Source organism: Agelaius tricolor, unplaced genomic scaffold, assembly GCF_023055355.1.
Source record: "Agelaius tricolor isolate 1412-34295 unplaced genomic scaffold, bAgeTri1.0.p SCAF_1, whole genome shotgun sequence".
In the NCBI taxonomy this organism is placed as follows: domain Eukaryota; kingdom Metazoa; phylum Chordata; class Aves; order Passeriformes; family Icteridae; genus Agelaius; species Agelaius tricolor.
The window spans coordinates 12235949-12252634 of NW_027269261.1; the positions used below are offsets into that span (position 1 = coordinate 12235949).

General features: G+C 41.0%; 1 protein-coding gene across 1 annotated transcript in view; it reads left to right on the plus strand.

The window, feature by feature from the left end:
• FSHR (follicle stimulating hormone receptor) overlaps positions 1-15394 on the plus strand; it is an 83159-nt gene extending 67765 nt beyond the window's left edge. Inside the window, 4 exon segments of the mRNA XM_071423191.1 lie at positions 343-411; positions 520-594; positions 5404-5589; positions 11330-15394. Of these exon segments, the coding sequence (XP_071279292.1) occupies positions 343-411; positions 520-594; positions 5404-5589; positions 11330-12557 (1558 nt within the window). The 3' untranslated portion in view covers positions 12558-15394.
• Positions 15395-16686: the final 1292 nt, after the last annotated feature.

A 16686-nucleotide genomic window follows, 5' to 3' on the forward strand; every position in this document is an offset into this window, starting at 1 on the left:
GCACTGACAGCACCGACAGGAAAGATTCTGGTCTCCCTGGCTCCTCTGCTGCCTTCCCAGTGGAGCCATGAGCAGCACCAGCATCTTCACCAGCTCTGACTCTACTCTGGAACTTACTCCAGCTGCCATCTCTCATGGTAGCACTCATCCACCCTATTCATGTCTGCCCCCTCCAAAGCCTGCCTCCACTACTGGAGTCTTACAGGCTAGGATTTGTAAAAATTTCACCATTTCAATGTCCATTTAGTGATTTTGTTTGAGATTCCCTGTTTTGATTTGCATACATTTTAGTCATGAAGCATAAATAAGAACACAACTCTCTTTTCCTTTTCTCTGTTGCAGATGGCTCAATAAAAATGGAATTCAGGACATTGAGGATCATGCATTTAATGGAACATATCTGGATGAGCTGTAACTATTTCTGTTGTTTGCAATTCTGAAAAATGAAGATAGTAACTTCTGCAAGACTTTTTTTTTTAAGTCTCAGATTGTTTCAGCATAAAATATTGTGTTTTTCAGAAATCTAAGTGATAATCACAACCTAGAAAAATTACCAAATGAGGTCTTCCAGGGAGCCAATGGACCTGTTGTTTTGTAAGTAGCAGTTGGATAACATTTTTCTCATTACTGTCTCCTTAGAAAAGGTCAGAGAAGAACATATGAATGCCAGTCTGGATTTCAACATGTTGCAAACCTTGGAGGCCAAGACCAGAGGTCTAGCTCTGAATTTTTAAAAAAGGAAGCCATAACTGAAATATCAGTCTAGAACTTTTATTTTCACTTTGTTCTCAAGTTTTTGAGAGTATTGAAGGTGAGAGATTTAGATCCAGGTTCATAAACTGGATCAAGAGAGGAGTCATTCTGCTTTGTTTTTTCTGCTAAAAAAAAAAGGCTTTTGGTTTTCTGTTTGAGCAAAATCAAGACCAGGTGAGTGGTTCTTAGTGATGAAATCTGAATTACTTGCCACTGAAGATCTTCCCCTGCATCTGTGCAGCTTGATTCTGAAGCAAAATTCCCATCCTACAGGGATGGGAATTGGGATAGGTATGAGATACATCCCACACAGTTACAGCAGGATGTTCTTGGTGGGTGATGAGCTGGGATTTGAGAACTCAGCAGTAGAAATTCAGCAGTAGGATGCTCATGGATCTCATCCACCATTACCTCAAGCCACAGTTTGCCATAGGCTCCAAAAATATATGAGCTTGCACAGCTGCCTGTGTTTCTGAGCACAACCCACCACACGTAAGGGCTGCAAGAGAGATGTGAGGTTCTTTTTTCATCTCACGGATTCATTGGAACCTCTCTCTCTTTGCATCTACCCTCGTTGTCCAGAAAGGGCTAAAAGTCACCCTGAACAAGTGAGAGGGGTCATTGGAGCTGTTGGAAGATTTTGCACAGATGCTAGAGTGGTTGCACATCTGAAAAGGATGGACAAAAAATGTCTGATTAACCTTCAGTTGAGTCCAGAGCTCATCTGAAGGCCTCATTTTCCACTGTGTGATGGTCAGTGCACCTGTGATATAAAGAGCTGGGCTTACTGCACTCTGCTCCACTTCCATTGTTTCTTCAAAGCATCTTCTTTTATTGGAAAAGGCTGTCACTGGAGCATCTTTGAATCAGTAATATCTTAGGTGTTTCTTTGGGAAATCATTGTTTCCTGTAGCAAAAAGTAAGTGCATTTTCTTTGCAGGCTATACTTGATACAATCATATTCTGGAGGTTTATCAAATTGATTTGCCTCTAGTTGAAATTCATTTGATAGTTCAATTTCTAACACTGAGTTATTTGTGTAAAAAGTTTTCTGTTCCATTACCAATACCATGGATGGGAAATTACCTTTTTATCCTGGCTGAGATCATGAGAGAAGAGCCTTCGTACTCATCCATCACCAGGGATGTGCTTTCACTTGTGGAAATGATTGACCCATAATCATATCTTTGCTGGGACAAATCATATTTTTGCTGTTGCTGCAATCAAATCCATGTTGCAGACTGCAGTGTTCTAATAGAATGAATATCAAGGTGGTTTAACTCTTGATCTTCCCGAACCAGAGTTAAGGAGTCAATTAATGCCAACTTCTATTTTATAATTCATCATATTAAAGTAATGTGAAAGAAACACAAACACAACTAGACAGCACCAATCACAGGCCTTGTGCAGGCTACAGAGCTTCACAAATTAATTCCTCTCTCAGACTTACAGCTCTTGGCTGAATTAGAATCTCTCTTTGGGAAAGACATCAAATTTTGAGTTAAAGGATTTCAGCATTGACAGTAGGCCAGGAAATCAAATAGCTAATAAACCCCACAACTATACATATTCCTTCCATACAGATATACACTCTGTTTCCAACTTGAAGTTTCATAGCTTCAATTTTCAGCTGCACTATTTCATTTAATTGTCTGCAGCTCCTCTCAGAGCTGTCGTGGCTTGCACCAGCCTTTGCTGGTGTCCTTGATTCTCTGGCTGTGTCCTGGCTCAGTGCAGAGCGAGGCATGGCTGTGGCCCATCCCACCCTTGCAATTTTTCTTCATCGGTAATCCCACATGTGGAGGCTGCAGGAGAGCTCCAGTAGATCCCCAGCTCCTCAGCTGAGCCCCTGAAGTGCAGCAGAGATCAGTTTAGATACAAGCACAAAGAAAATTGTTCTCCCCAGTCTGCCTATCCTGCTCTGATTTCTGCTCCAGGAGCTATTTTCATCATTTCTGTAGGTGTCTTTCAGACCTCATTAGCTGGTCAGTACTTCTGCTAATCCAACAGAGACTCCCAGAGGGAAAGGGAGGTGATTGGAGGAGAAGGTAGATTCATTTTGCTGTTCCTGCACCGGCTGCTGTCAAGGCTGGTGACTCACAGCCAAGCAACAATAACACAAGAACACGTATTTCAATTGCTGATGCCTTCTGGTTTGATTTCCTACTGCCACTTTATAATCTTGTTCATCAGGCTTATTTAATTTATCAAGCCTCTAACTAGAGAACAGCATCCCAAAGAACCTCTGTGCTGAGGTGTGTGTGGCAACTCAGTGGAGTAATTTACTAAACCACCTGCACAATGTCTGTGTTTGCTTTTTGGGGCTTTTCAGTGGTGTATCCATAGCTGTCCCTCACAGACATACTGAAAAAACCCCACAGGGGTATGCAAAGCACTTTCCCTAATTCACATATGTTTATGTGTGATAATGAGCATAAAAAGAAAAGTTTCTTAAATAAGAAGTAACAAGTTTTTGTGGGAAAACTATTGAATATCTTTCAGACTATTTAGAGATGATGAAAGATTCAGAAAACTTTTAGGTATTTTTAAGTGCTGTCCCTATTCATATTTATTTCCACACAGTGTAAAATCAATTTGGATGCAGTAATGCTTTTTAGCTAATAAGCCAAAGGAAACATTTTTTTTTTTCTGTGCTCTTGTTCAGAACTAAGAAGTTCCACATTCTCTTAATGATGCCATGAGAGATGCTGTCTGTGGATTTAGGCAGAAACCTGCTGTTTAGTTTTTGACTCATGAGCACACACTCTGGTGACAGTTTTCATTAGGCAGAGCACTGAGGGCAGCAGTCAGCACGAGTGAAGATTGAGGCTGCTCATTGCAGCCTAATTGCCTCTTCAAGCATCCAAGGTAGAAATCGATGGCCCAAAATTTCTCATCGGCTGCCAGGTTTAGCTCCTGTAGAAACAGGCCCAGGACCTCAGGACCTCTTGTGTGAGAAGTGTGGCTTCTCTCAGCCTGCCCTGCAGAAGTTCACAGCACTTTGGAATACACCAGTCTGTCTTCTGTAAAAGCCACGGCCCCAGCTGGGGCAGTGGAGTGGGGTTTGTGTTTGCTCCTCTCTGCCACAGCCCATTGTCCAGCTGTTGAAGGTGACACATTCCTTCAGAGCCTGGATGTGAAGGCTCAACTGTGGGCACAAGATGGACACAAAGATCATCTTAACCAATTTTATAAACTGCTTCATCATCTGCCTATGAAATTCTTAGGCTTGGCTGGTGCTCAAGCAGAGCTCTTTCCTGGTACTAATTTTTCTTTCTAGACCAGAGAACAGAGGTGCAAATGTGTGTGTGGTACATAGCAACCGTCTAAACTTTATTACATGCTGCTAAAACCTGCTCTCCCCCTCAAATGGCACAACTCTCCTGTATTAATGTGATAACAAAAACAATTTGTGCATGTTGGGTGAGAGATCAAATAAAATGTTCGGATATCACACTGTCAAAGATGAACTGGAAACTGTACCTTTGAGGGGACATGGAGAAAAAAATATTGTCAGTCCAATTCCTTGATTAGGGAGAATTCTTTTCTTGGAGAATAAAGAGCAGAGCAGCCTCAGCAAACACTGCATCCTGGATCAGTCTCAGGCTGTGAGAGCACAGGGCTTTAAGGAGGAAGAATGATTTTGTGCAATTCACTTTTACCTTTGCTCTTCAGAGGAAGGAGTTGATCTCAGGCTCTCATGATCTGAGGGACATGGTTTGTGTCCCAGTAAGGGAAATGCAGAGATGTTTTGCCCCAGCTGCTACAGTCTGGAGCTATGGGGATGGATTTTCTCTTAGCCTGGAGATGGAGCACCCTTGGTCCTTCTTCCCTTCCTTCGCTTGCATGGCACAAGTCAAGATTAAGTGTATGCAGAACATGTTTCCTTTTAAAAGCCCTTTTAATGCTCTCTTTAGTTCATTCATGGCTGCTGATTCTATCACTGCCTCTGATAGCCTGCCCCACAGTAATTGCCTTCACATAAACACATCTCCCAACCTCCTGCAGTCGTGCCCCTTCCTTTGCTTCAGTCTCTAAACCACCAAGAAGGTTTTGTTGGGATTTTTTTGTTCCTAACAGGCTGAACAATGCCACCCCTGTCTCTCTTTAATGTTTTTCTTCCTAATGAGTACAAAATCTGATATCCCCAACCTGTATTCACATGTGAGCTTCTCTCTTTGTGTTTATTGCCTTTTCCACAGCAGCCTTCCCATGATGTGATGTTCATATAGCAAACTTCTATTGTGATTTCATCAGCCATGTTTTTTGTCCTTTAACAGTATTATGGGATGATTGCTGCAATTTCTGAGTATTTACTAAACCCAGCATCATATTGCAGTATTTACTAAACCCAGCATCATATTGCAGTAATAGTTTATGTTCCTGCTAATTTTTATCCAGAACATTATGGTATTTTTTTCTTTTGTTCTCACAGACTAACACCACTTGATTGTTGTTTGCAATGAATATTACCTCAGTTTGCTGGAGGAACACCTAATTTAGCACTGGATCATCTTTTCAGTGTAGATTTCCAGCTGATCTGTTTCCAGTCACTACTCAGAGAATGAGTAGGACAGTCTAAAACACATATCCATTGTTTAGCAGAAGTAAATTTGCTTTTTACCAAGATTTTCATATGTTTTCTTAAAGGGATATTTCCAGCACGAAAATCAGTTTCCTGCCAAGTCATGGATTAGAACACATTAAGAAGCTAAGAGCAAGGTCTACATACAATTTAAAAAAGCTTCCTGACTTAAGCAAATTTAGATCTTTGATTGAGGCAAACTTCACCTATCCTAGCCATTGCTGTGCATTTACAAACTGGAAAAGACAAAAGTAAGTGATTTAATTTGTTTTTCTTTCTGGTGCTTTTCAGCAGTTGATAGTGAATTAAATAAAATTCCTCAAAATGTGGATAGAAAAGGTCTCTTCAGTGCAGGTAAGTAAATGGATGGAAATAAATGAATACACAGTACATGCAGGTTTATGCATGCTACACAGTGCACTGCCTCTCCATTGCAGGAAATTATTAAATTTTTATGTCATCAGCACTTTCCCCAGACACAACTCTGCCCTCACCTGTCATAAATCCATCTTTCACTGGAACCAGCCTGGAGCCACACTGAAGACATTAACCAGGAAACATTTGACAACTCTTTCAGAAGGTAACTGGAGGGAAGGCTGTATTAGTAGAGAAGCTGCTCAACACTTGTTCATCAGTCCAGGAGGGCAACAGGACCACTGAGTGATCCCAAACTCTTCTTTCTGAAAGCCTCATTGATGTTGGAGCACTGCCCAGCCAAGCATCACAGATACATTATCTGTTGAGTTCACATTCACAGCAATTTGGGACGTGTTTTCTGAGCAGATCCATTTCACACAAATCAACAGAGCATGGTGGGAGGCTAAGGTGCCTTTTTAGACTCCAAAGGCAATTTTCCATGCTGTTTTTAATTTTCCATTACCAAGTTGCTGTGAGGCTTTAGGTATCAGGGATTCTCATTGAGTATTTTCCTCTCAGTCATGCAGTCTTGAAATGTTCACGTTTAGTAGTTAATGAACCTCCTGAATCTGTGCCACTGGAAAACATGAGGAACTGGTACCTACAAAACCCCTTGGTATTGTTTGAAATTCTTCCTTCACTAGATGTCCTGAAAGGCTTGGACTTTGCCACGAGAGAAAGAAAATTATGAACCACGGTTACAATTCAAGACATCATTTTCAGAAGTGGCATAAAACTTCAAAGAAAAGTAAAACCATGCAGAGAAAGCATAAACTGTTAGTGGCTTCTATTTTAATACACTTTAATAGCCCCTTTTTTTACTTTTAGCATTGTATTGTCTCCAAACAAGGGAAGATAATGGAGTTTGCTCATCACTAATAAATATCATCTACATGTGTTTATAAAACTGTGTTAAGAGCACAAGTGTGATGGTGGAAACTATAGTGATGACAGAAGTATCTGACAGAATCCATCACCCATTTTTGATCCAAAATGCTAAGTTTTCACTAGAACAGAACTAGATCAGCAGGCGACATTTTCACACACTTGTGCAGTCTTATGCAGACACGGTGGCTGGTGGTTTCTAAGCAGAAATGGGTCCAGTCCTTCCAGAACTGGTGGCAAAGTGTTATTATACAATGAAAACATGTTTAGTTCTGGATGTGCAAAGGAACACTGATATCACTCTGATTCATATTTTCAAAGGTATTTGGCTTCTGGGCTGCTTGAGCCTAATCAGGACCCAAATCCCAGAATCCACCCCTTAAATTAGGCAACTGGACTTTTCAAAAACAAAGAGTTGCTATTGAAGGGAAGCTACAGGAGGAAATAGTCCTGACCCTGTGGTAAGGTCTCAGTATCTAGTCCTCTCATCTGGGCTTTGGAAAACTTCCATGCCATATAATTGAAGTCCACAGCACTCACTTCCCCCTTAGTACAGCCCTGCTTTTGGAAGCCTTTCCCTGGCTAGCAAGAAGGCAAGGAGAGCACAACACAGCCCTTTCCACAGCCTGGGGTAGTGTAATTCTGCAAAGAAATGCCAAGAAACCTGTGAAGAGCTCACATAGCCCCAGTGCAGATGTTCGAGGCTGGGCTGGAACACCATGCCATGGTGGGGCTGCTTCTGGAGCAAGTCTGGTCACAACTCCACCTCCTGTGTCAGCAGAACCAAATTGAGCATATTTATCCATGCCTTTAACAGTCACCATTTGTATTTTCTACCAAACATTAGGCATAAATGCAAAATTATGAGAGCCTATTACTTAGAAGAACTCTTCCTGTGTGCTTCTTTTTAACACAATTAAAAATTTTCATTTCTTTCACACAGCTATGTCTCTTGTACTGAACTTGGTGTGAAACTGAGATCCTCTCTCCAGATTAAAGAGAGAAAGTGGATGCATGTGTTTGGTTTGAAGACTGAAAGTATTACCATACACTTCAGCAGAGATTAGTCACACATACAGTAGCTACACCCTCTTTCATTTCAAAGCAGTTTTCATGACAGCTGGCACAAGCTGCGTGTGCACTGAAGGCTGCTCAGGCTGTTTAGAAGTTATTAATAGTTTGCATAGTGCTTGATCACACAATGTGTAATATTCCTTTGGGGAGAGCTGTGCTTGGCTCAGAGCAGCAGGCATTGCATGTGTTGTTGGAAGCCCCGGTGTCACCTGGCTTGCCGTGCACCTTGACAGGAGAGGGTCATTCCTTGTGGCCATTTGGCTCACTAAATACTTCCAGGCAGTCCAGGGAGTACAAAAAGTGCATTTCTAAGGATCACAGCAGCAGCTGGTGTTCACATGAGAACTCTGGGAAGGAATTAAGTCAGGGATGTGCAGCCCCTTTCTGGCTGCCCGTTCATGTTTGATTTCCCCTTTTTGAGACTTCTGCAGCACTCAAATACCTAGATAAAATAAGTTACCATAGTGGATCATGCTCAATCACCTCTCCAAAAACTGTCTGCAGCAGCAAACAGGTGCTGTTGTGATAATGGAAAGTTTAAACCTGTTACAGCAAGAGTGCTTTCTAAATTTTGGAGGATGTCACATCAAGCACATTTCTGCCAGACTAAGAAATACAATTAAAATATAAGACAGTTTTGATTTTTTTTTTTTTTTTTTTTTTGTCATTCTAATAAGGGTTACATGCTAAATATTGACCTGTAGTTTGAATAATCTGGTGCTGGCCTAAGAAAAGGTAAGCTGCATTCTTAAGACAAGTCTAGTACAGCATGTTGAACTCCCCTCACGTTTTTCTGTGACTGGAAAATAATATCCTTGAAGTATGGATAGGGCAGAGGCCGGATGTTAAAACCCTCAACTTGACATAGGCCATTAGGAACTTCAGCAGGATTTTGGCTTTCTTTGACATAAAGATCACCTTCTGCCCAAAAGAATGGCATTGATATGACTCTGTCCTTACACTTGATCGTTATTCTTTGGAGGAGCTGTCACTTGAAATCCTACTTTTTCAAAAAATGTGGCAGCATCAGGAATGGTGTTTGGGCCTCATCTCACAAGAACATACTATCAGTTGCTCACAACTCACTTAATGGCTCTTTTTGGTGAGGATGATTGGCTTGAGATAGGACTTATTACAGAACACAGGTCAAGACTATTTATTCTGCTGAGCATGTTTCTCAGCACACAACATCCTGCTGCCAGCAGATCCAGATAAGGTGCATAAAATAACAACTTAAATAACAACTTGTACAAAGGTAGTAATTTTTGTTTATTTTTGCCAGAGCACTCCACCAATTTCAATTTTGTTCTCTAAGTTGCCCTTTCTGCAGTTTATTTTTCTAGTTTACTTGAGCAAAATAATGTTGAACAGTAAGGAAAGTTTACAAAGAGAGGGAATGAATTGACTGTGTGATGACACCCATGGTTGCAATAAGAAGCAAGGACCCACACATCCCTTGGGAAGTAATGTTTTAACTTGTTGCTCTGAGTGCACTGCACAGCCCAAAGGGTGAGAAAGAGAGGGCAAAGATATGACAAAGAGTCAGTATCAGAGGATGGCTCTTCCTTCCCTTGGGAGTTTCATCCTACCTGCCCCCAATACAGAGAACCAGCAGGACACTCCCCATTGCCCTTCCCTGGAGCAAAAACCTTATTCCTTGGGACCCTGCTTTTATTTTACTGGCTGTAAAAATAAGGCAAGAATTAATGAATTGTAATCATCATAAATATTTAATTGTCCTTACAAATCACTCTTGCCTGGGTATTTATTTAAGTCCAGGCAGTACCTCCAAAATTTTAGAAAAAGTTTATTTTTGCCTCATGCTGAGAAATGATTGGCTACAAACATTTCCCTTGGTTCATTTTCAAAAAACCACCAACTGCTGTAGCTTTCAGTGCCCCCAAGTGCCTGTTGCACTAAAAAATGAGGGACTTTTTCTCTGTTATTGCTCCTTGGAAGCCTTTATTCCCTTTCAGCCAGAGAACTGTTGATATATTGATCAATACTCTGGACCCTTCACTCATCCTTATGCTAGTAGAACACAGGAGAGCAAAATGTAATGCCTTGTTATTGCTACTGTGACCTTCCTAGTGAATATTTGACCTCACAGAAAATCAGTTTTCTCACTCAGTTGACAGGCAAGATAAAAAATATTGATAATAGTAGAGGATGTTCAGAATCTCATAGGAAATGTCCCTCACCTTCTGGTGCTGGACCTTCATTAGTTTTCCTTTCTTGCAGACCCTTTAAACTCAATTTTCAGAAGATGTAGTGAGTGCAGAAAGTCAAAAGATAAAATTAGGTTACAAAGAAGAATTCTCCCTTTTAAGCTGCTACCAGTTGTTAAAAATTTCAACTTTACTTGCCTAGAGAGTTCTTCTCTCAACTGTACTCAGAGTCAGGGTGGAAGATAAGCAGGGATCTTGTCCTAGAAATTACACACCTAAACTGCAGTCTGGCTTGTAGCTGAATGTAGGCAGAGCTGAACTGGGTTGGTTTTACAACAAAATGTCAAGTGTTTTATTCCATAACTCAGATTAGGTCTGCATCCAAAACTGTGGATGCAAGTTCATGGGACAACCAAATTCTAAGGCAGCCAAAGAGCTGTTGTAAAAACTCACCATTCATTTCATGTTTATATTTGATATTTCTTGATATTTATGATCTTGTTGGAGCTGATCATCTTTCTATCATCTTTCTATCATCAGCCAAAATATTTGTTTCTTCTGTAGGTCTATGCATGGAGAAGGGCACAGAGCTAATACTCTACAAAATAAAGCCAAACACAAAACTATCAAAAATGCTAGTATTTACTTGTGCTACTTTAAAATCTTAAAATGTTTTAAAAATGCTTTCTGACAGAAACAAATGCAACTACTGTTTCCATTAAAATGTTCAGTTTAGTCTGGTTTGGTTTGGTTTGGTTTGATTTTGCTTCACTTCACTTGATTTCTAATCCACTTATTTTAAAAAACAGTTTTTAAGATAAATGGTCTCCTGTGCTTTGTGTTTCTGTTGGCATCTGTCATCTAGAGATTATCTGGAATCCTGCATGAATTTATTTCTGCTATTTACTTGTGTTACTGGCTAATCACTAATACGATATGAGATACTAAAAAGGAACAGCACAAAATGGAGTTATGTGCCCTGGCAGAGTTACAAGATGGTGGTGGTCGAAACCTTTAGAAAAGAGGGAATTTGAGAATTCCCAGCTGACTTGAGTCCTTCCTCAAAGCTCAGTCTCACACTGGTGTTCATTGTCATGCATTGCCCCCCCATGCTTGTCAGTGACAGCTTAGGTGAGAAATTCATTTCAGATGAGGAAGGCTTCTTACAGAGTGTGTTATCCAGGTGGATAACTGCATCCTGAGCGTTAGGCAAACATTAGGTTTTCCTTCCCCGTGCAGTTTATGATGTTTCCAAGTCATTTACATGTTCTTGTAGTATTTTATAAATAGGGACCAGCCGCACTATTAATTTCAGGCTCCAGGGTAATCTATATAATCAGCTAACCAGAAAAACTGTGCTGTTAATGGAAACTGGAGGATTTTGTGTTTGTTTTTTGCCTCATACTGTGTTTCTTATCTTCCAACTCTACTCTTTTTACAATTTCAGGACCGAATTACATCCGATATGTAGCATATCTCAGGTGAAGCAAGACTTTGAGGAGAAGCCTGGCAAAAAACTACAGAGAAGGTCTGCAGCTGAAGATTATTTTTCCAACTATGGCATAGGATTTGACCCAGCAGAGAATGAATTTGACTACGGTTTATGCAATGAAGTAGTTAATGTAGCCTGCTCTCCTAAACCTGATGCTTTCAACCCATGTGAAGATATCATGGGATACAACATTCTGAGAGTCCTGATATGGTTCATCAACATTTTAGCCATTACTGGGAACACTGTTGTCCTCATTATTTTAATAAGCAGTCAATACAAACTCACCGTTCCTCGCTTTCTGATGTGCAACCTCGCCTTTGCAGACCTCTGCATAGGGATCTACCTGCTGTTTATTGCCTCTGTAGACATCCAGACCAAAAGCCAGTACTACAACTATGCCATAGACTGGCAGACCGGGGCAGGATGCAATGCTGCAGGGTTTTTCACGGTGTTTGCCAGCGAGCTGTCTGTGTACACGCTGACGGTGATCACCCTGGAGCGCTGGCACACCATCACCTACGCCATGCAGCTGGACCGCAAGCTGCGCCTGCGCCACGCCGTGACCATCATGGTTTTTGGCTGGGTGTTTGCCTTCACAGTAGCGCTCCTTCCCATATTCGGGGTCAGCAGCTACATGAAGGTCAGCATCTGCCTGCCCATGGATATAGAGACACCCTTTGCCCAGGCTTACGTTATGTTTCTCCTGGTGCTGAATGTGCTCGCGTTCGTGGTCATCTGCGTCTGCTACACCTGCATCTACTTCACCGTGCGCAACCCCAACGTTGTCTCCTCCAACAGCGACACCAAGATCGCCAAGCGCATGGCCATACTCATCTTCACCGACTTCCTCTGCATGGCACCAATATCCTTCTTTGCCATATCCGCCTCGCTCAAGGTTCCTCTCATCACAGTGTCCAACTCCAAGATCCTGCTGGTTTTGTTTTACCCCATCAACTCCTGCGCTAACCCCTTCCTCTACGCCATTTTCACCAAGACTTTCCGCAGGGATTTCTTCATTCTCCTGAGCAAGTTTGGTTGCTGTGAAATGCAAGCCCAGATTTACAGAACAGAGATCTCCTCGTCTGCTCATACTTTCCACACAAGAAATGGCCATTGCCCCCCTGCATCAAAAAACGGTGATGGCACTATTTATTCTTTGGTTCCCCTGAACCACTTGAACTGAAATGCTTGCATAAATTTGTGTCTGAGGCAGTGTGCTAATCACTTGCAAGTATGTGAATTTGAATAATGACTTCAGCATAACATGCAAGCTTGTTTTTTATGAAAAGAAAATTCTTTCCAATTCCCTATTTTTTTGTTCAATGAACAACCATCAGAGATATCATCTTCATCAGTTCTTGAAGAACAAAGTGCCGAAGTGTTCATGTAGAAATGTCTTAAGAAATAAATGAGATCATAAACTGGTATCTCCCACCATGCAGGCAGAGATTCCCTTCATTCTAGGGAGGTGTTAGTTGCTTATTGAGAATTAAGTGGTGGTTATATACAGTTTTAAAAAAAAAAAAGTAGAACTAATTTCTTTTCCTGTGAATTGTGTTATAGCAATACAGATAATTAGCTTTTTTCATTAATCACATCTCCTGGGGTTACAGGAGACAGAAGGCCAATTTAAGCCCTCCTCCAGCACAGGCTTGCTAGGAATGAGAATATCTCATGATGTTTCCATTTCTGTTGAGCACAGCAGGGAGGCAGGAGGCATCTCCAGCTATGCTGGATCTTTGCAGTTCCACACTGTGTGGACCTGTCTTACCCTGCACAGAAGTGTCACTTTGAGTGGTGTTTGTGTTGGTTTAGATTGGCAGGCTCAGAGAAACCTGTTTCGTCTGAGCTTGTATTAAAGAGCTGGTTTGGTTTAGGGTTTGTTTTCAAGGTAAGAAAGAGCAAGAATGAGGGCAAGAGAAAATCCTCATAATCAAAAGGGTGTTCTTTAAAGTTGTTTTCACAAAGTTGAATTCATTTGTGTGTCTGGAAGCCTTGGATATGCCAGCATGGGCCGATGGGCTGCTCCACCAAGACATGTGAGTCAGGTTTGCCATATAACAGCATTTGTGTATTATACTGCCTAGGCTGCACAGAGAACAATGGCACTAGATGTGGCTTTTAAATCCCTGCACAAAAGTTCATGTGAAATCCTAATTTTTTGTATACTCCTTTTAGGATTTCTCCTTCCCTTCTAAAAGGAAGTCCTTCGTGCACACATTATTACATGCTGGTCCAGATTGGAAGACCTGAAATAAATCACAAGCTGCATATGTTGAAATAACAACCCCACAAAGAAAGAAAGTTAAAAAGAAGAAAGAAAAAAAATTAATCAAGATTTTCTGATTTTACAGGGGTTTTTACTAACACCTCAATGAACGTACAGACTTTTTACATTATTTGAATATCTAATTTTTGCATGGTTCATCATTCCAAATTACAACAAAGATTCATGGATGGCTAGGGTTTTCTCATGCTGATTATGTGTCTGTGTGTGGATATGTGGGCATAAAGAAAACACCAGGAGAGCAGTCTGGGCTTCATTCCCATCTCACAAACAACTCACAGTTCTGCCCCATGAAATTATAAAAGCTTGGAGTCTCCATGGTTAAATGTGATGTGCTTTAAATGTTTCCTACCTACAGCTCATAAAATTTCAGTAGCAAATCTTGATGCTTCTATCCATAATTTCCCCTGTCATCAGTTTCACATTTCAGCATCTGAATCTTATGTGAATAACAACAGGAGGTGATTATTCATTCAGTCCTAGGCAGGGAAGGAACTATCAGCTCCCTAGTGCATAAAACAGGGGAGATCAAAGACAGTGTGTTTTGGCAGGGGAAATTTCATTACTCAACACAAGTAACACTCCCTCCAAGATCCAGGAAAAGGAAGAATGAAAGAGAAAAGTGGAAAAGACACTTCATCTCTGGGAAGATCATCTGACTACTCAGAGGAATCATTTTTTTTTTCACAAATGCTTTATGACATATACTGTGTGCTGGTGTGCAGCCATTAAAACCCATCCTGATGGAAGTGACTGAATGATGATGTTCCAAAATGACAAATAATGTAGTTCTATTTTTAAAGGGTCCTGAATCTATTATTTTCCTAAAAATGAGGGATGTTCTTTGGCAAATACTACCCCACTTTTGATGATAAATATGCAAAATTCTTGCAGCATGCCGTGTCACACTTTTTTTGGCTGAGCTCTGTCCATTTACCAGGAATGAGACCTGGCAGCTCAGGAAAATGCAGGCACAGTAGTCTAGAAGCCAGTCTAGTAAATCCTCTCACAGATACATCAGGCACATGAGCTTGATACAGACCATCTACTTCATGCAAACCCATTGCCTGGACATTTGCAGAATCAGAACACAGTTAAATATGTTTTTTCTAATTAACATCCCTGAAAAGAAACCTTGCAGGGTTGTGTCTTGTACCCAGAGTCAGATTGTGGCCTGAGATTGAGCCACCTAGCCCATGGGCTTTCCTCCAGAGGACACATGAGCTGATTCTTGAGGAGCAGGTAAAGCCTGCAAAGTTGGACACCATGCCCCACGTAGAACATGTCATCCTGCCCACACAGGCTGCTCAGGAGCTCTGGTGGCAGCTCCAAAGCTGAGAGATTGACTGTGCAGTCACCAAGACAAAATTCTCCCCCTTCCAGTCCGTAGATCTCCTTGGCTTTAGCTATTCTTTTGATTTTAATTTTAAAAATCTTCCAGATTGTGAAGGACGCTGTGTCTTTCCCTGTGTGAGATATTGGTCTTTTTGTATCATTTTTTTATGTGAAGAAAAAAAAATACCTCAGGATACATTTTGTCCATGCTTGTAATGTACAAAAAAAGCCTGCTGGTGTTTGGTGTGGGTTTCCTCAGCTCTTGAACATGTTTATGTTGCAATCTCTAAGCTATTTTACATTTCCCTTTCCGAAATCTATTTTAATAAAACCAATATCAAAACAGAGTGCCTTGAGAACAAGTGTGTGGCCAGAGATATGTTGACAAAGTATGCAATAAATGTTGCTGCTTATCTGGAGAGTTCCATTTGTGCAGTGCAGCCCCCACAGTCAGGTCACTGTGACCTACAGATGAGAGACTCTGCAGAGAAAACCCTCCTGGAGAGTTAACAAAGCACAGAAAGGTGTGCTTGAAACCTCTTCAGCAAATAATACAGGAGGTCTGACCTGTCTTTGTCTTAACAAATCTCTTGTATTAACCCATATTTCTTAGGAAATAAGATATGAACCATTGACAGAACTCAGACAGGCGTGTTTTTTCTCTTTAATTCATATGAACAGCTCTTCTTATGTGATGCATTCTAATTTTTCCCCCTCATTTTTAGAGCCAGAGCTTGTAATTCTCTTTTGTTTAGTATTTTGCTCAAACAAATAAGAGTGTGTCTGTGTGCTCACATATGCTCATGTGAGTAGGAGAGACAGACCAAAGGTAATGAGGAAACTGAATCAAAGCCTAGCTCTGATTCACAGGAAAAAACTGATAATTTGTCTATTATGGGTAGAATTGACATTCATTGTGGCAATTCATTGCATTTTAGTCTTCACCAAGCCCCCAAAAAGGCTGAGTTAAAGAGTTATGATTCTGTTTGCCCTTATGGTGCCAGAGTGACAAAAAAGAGACTGTGCTGGCAGTGAGGACACAAAAAGCAACTTCTTGATATTTTTGATAGAACTATCATCCCTTCAGGCATGTACCTTGTGGAGAACCCAAACCTGACCTCCCCAATAAACATTCATCAGGTGTTGTGATGGGAAATGAGAAATGGGGCCACTTCAGCTTGGCAGACTAAAAGCAGCATCACAAAAATTACCACCATGGGTAAAGGTAATAGGAGCATCAGGAGCACCTGGTCAAAAGTGCCAATAAAAACAAAATCCTGACTTGGTAGAGAAAATGAACCATGATCCATTTTCTTTACAACTTTGCTCTGGGGGTTACACAGATATGCCAAGCAGAGTTTGCTCATTAGAAGGCAGGTCTGTGTTTGAGCTTGTTAAGAATTCAAGATGAGATTTGCATCCCATTTAGCAAGTCTTCAAATCATTTGACCACATTTCTTTCCTGTAGATTCCCTCCTAATCATTCCACTGAGGACACAGCAGATAATCTTACATTTAATTTATGCAGCCTTGTTGTTAAGAAGAGTTAATAATGCGAAATGATTTATCCTCAAGGAATAATTTAACCATCCCTCCCCTCCCTGAATGAAAGAACAGAAAATAAAGGTAGGTCTGGTTCAAATGGTCAAGCAAGCACATACAAACCTCCTCACAGATTTGCATCTTTAAT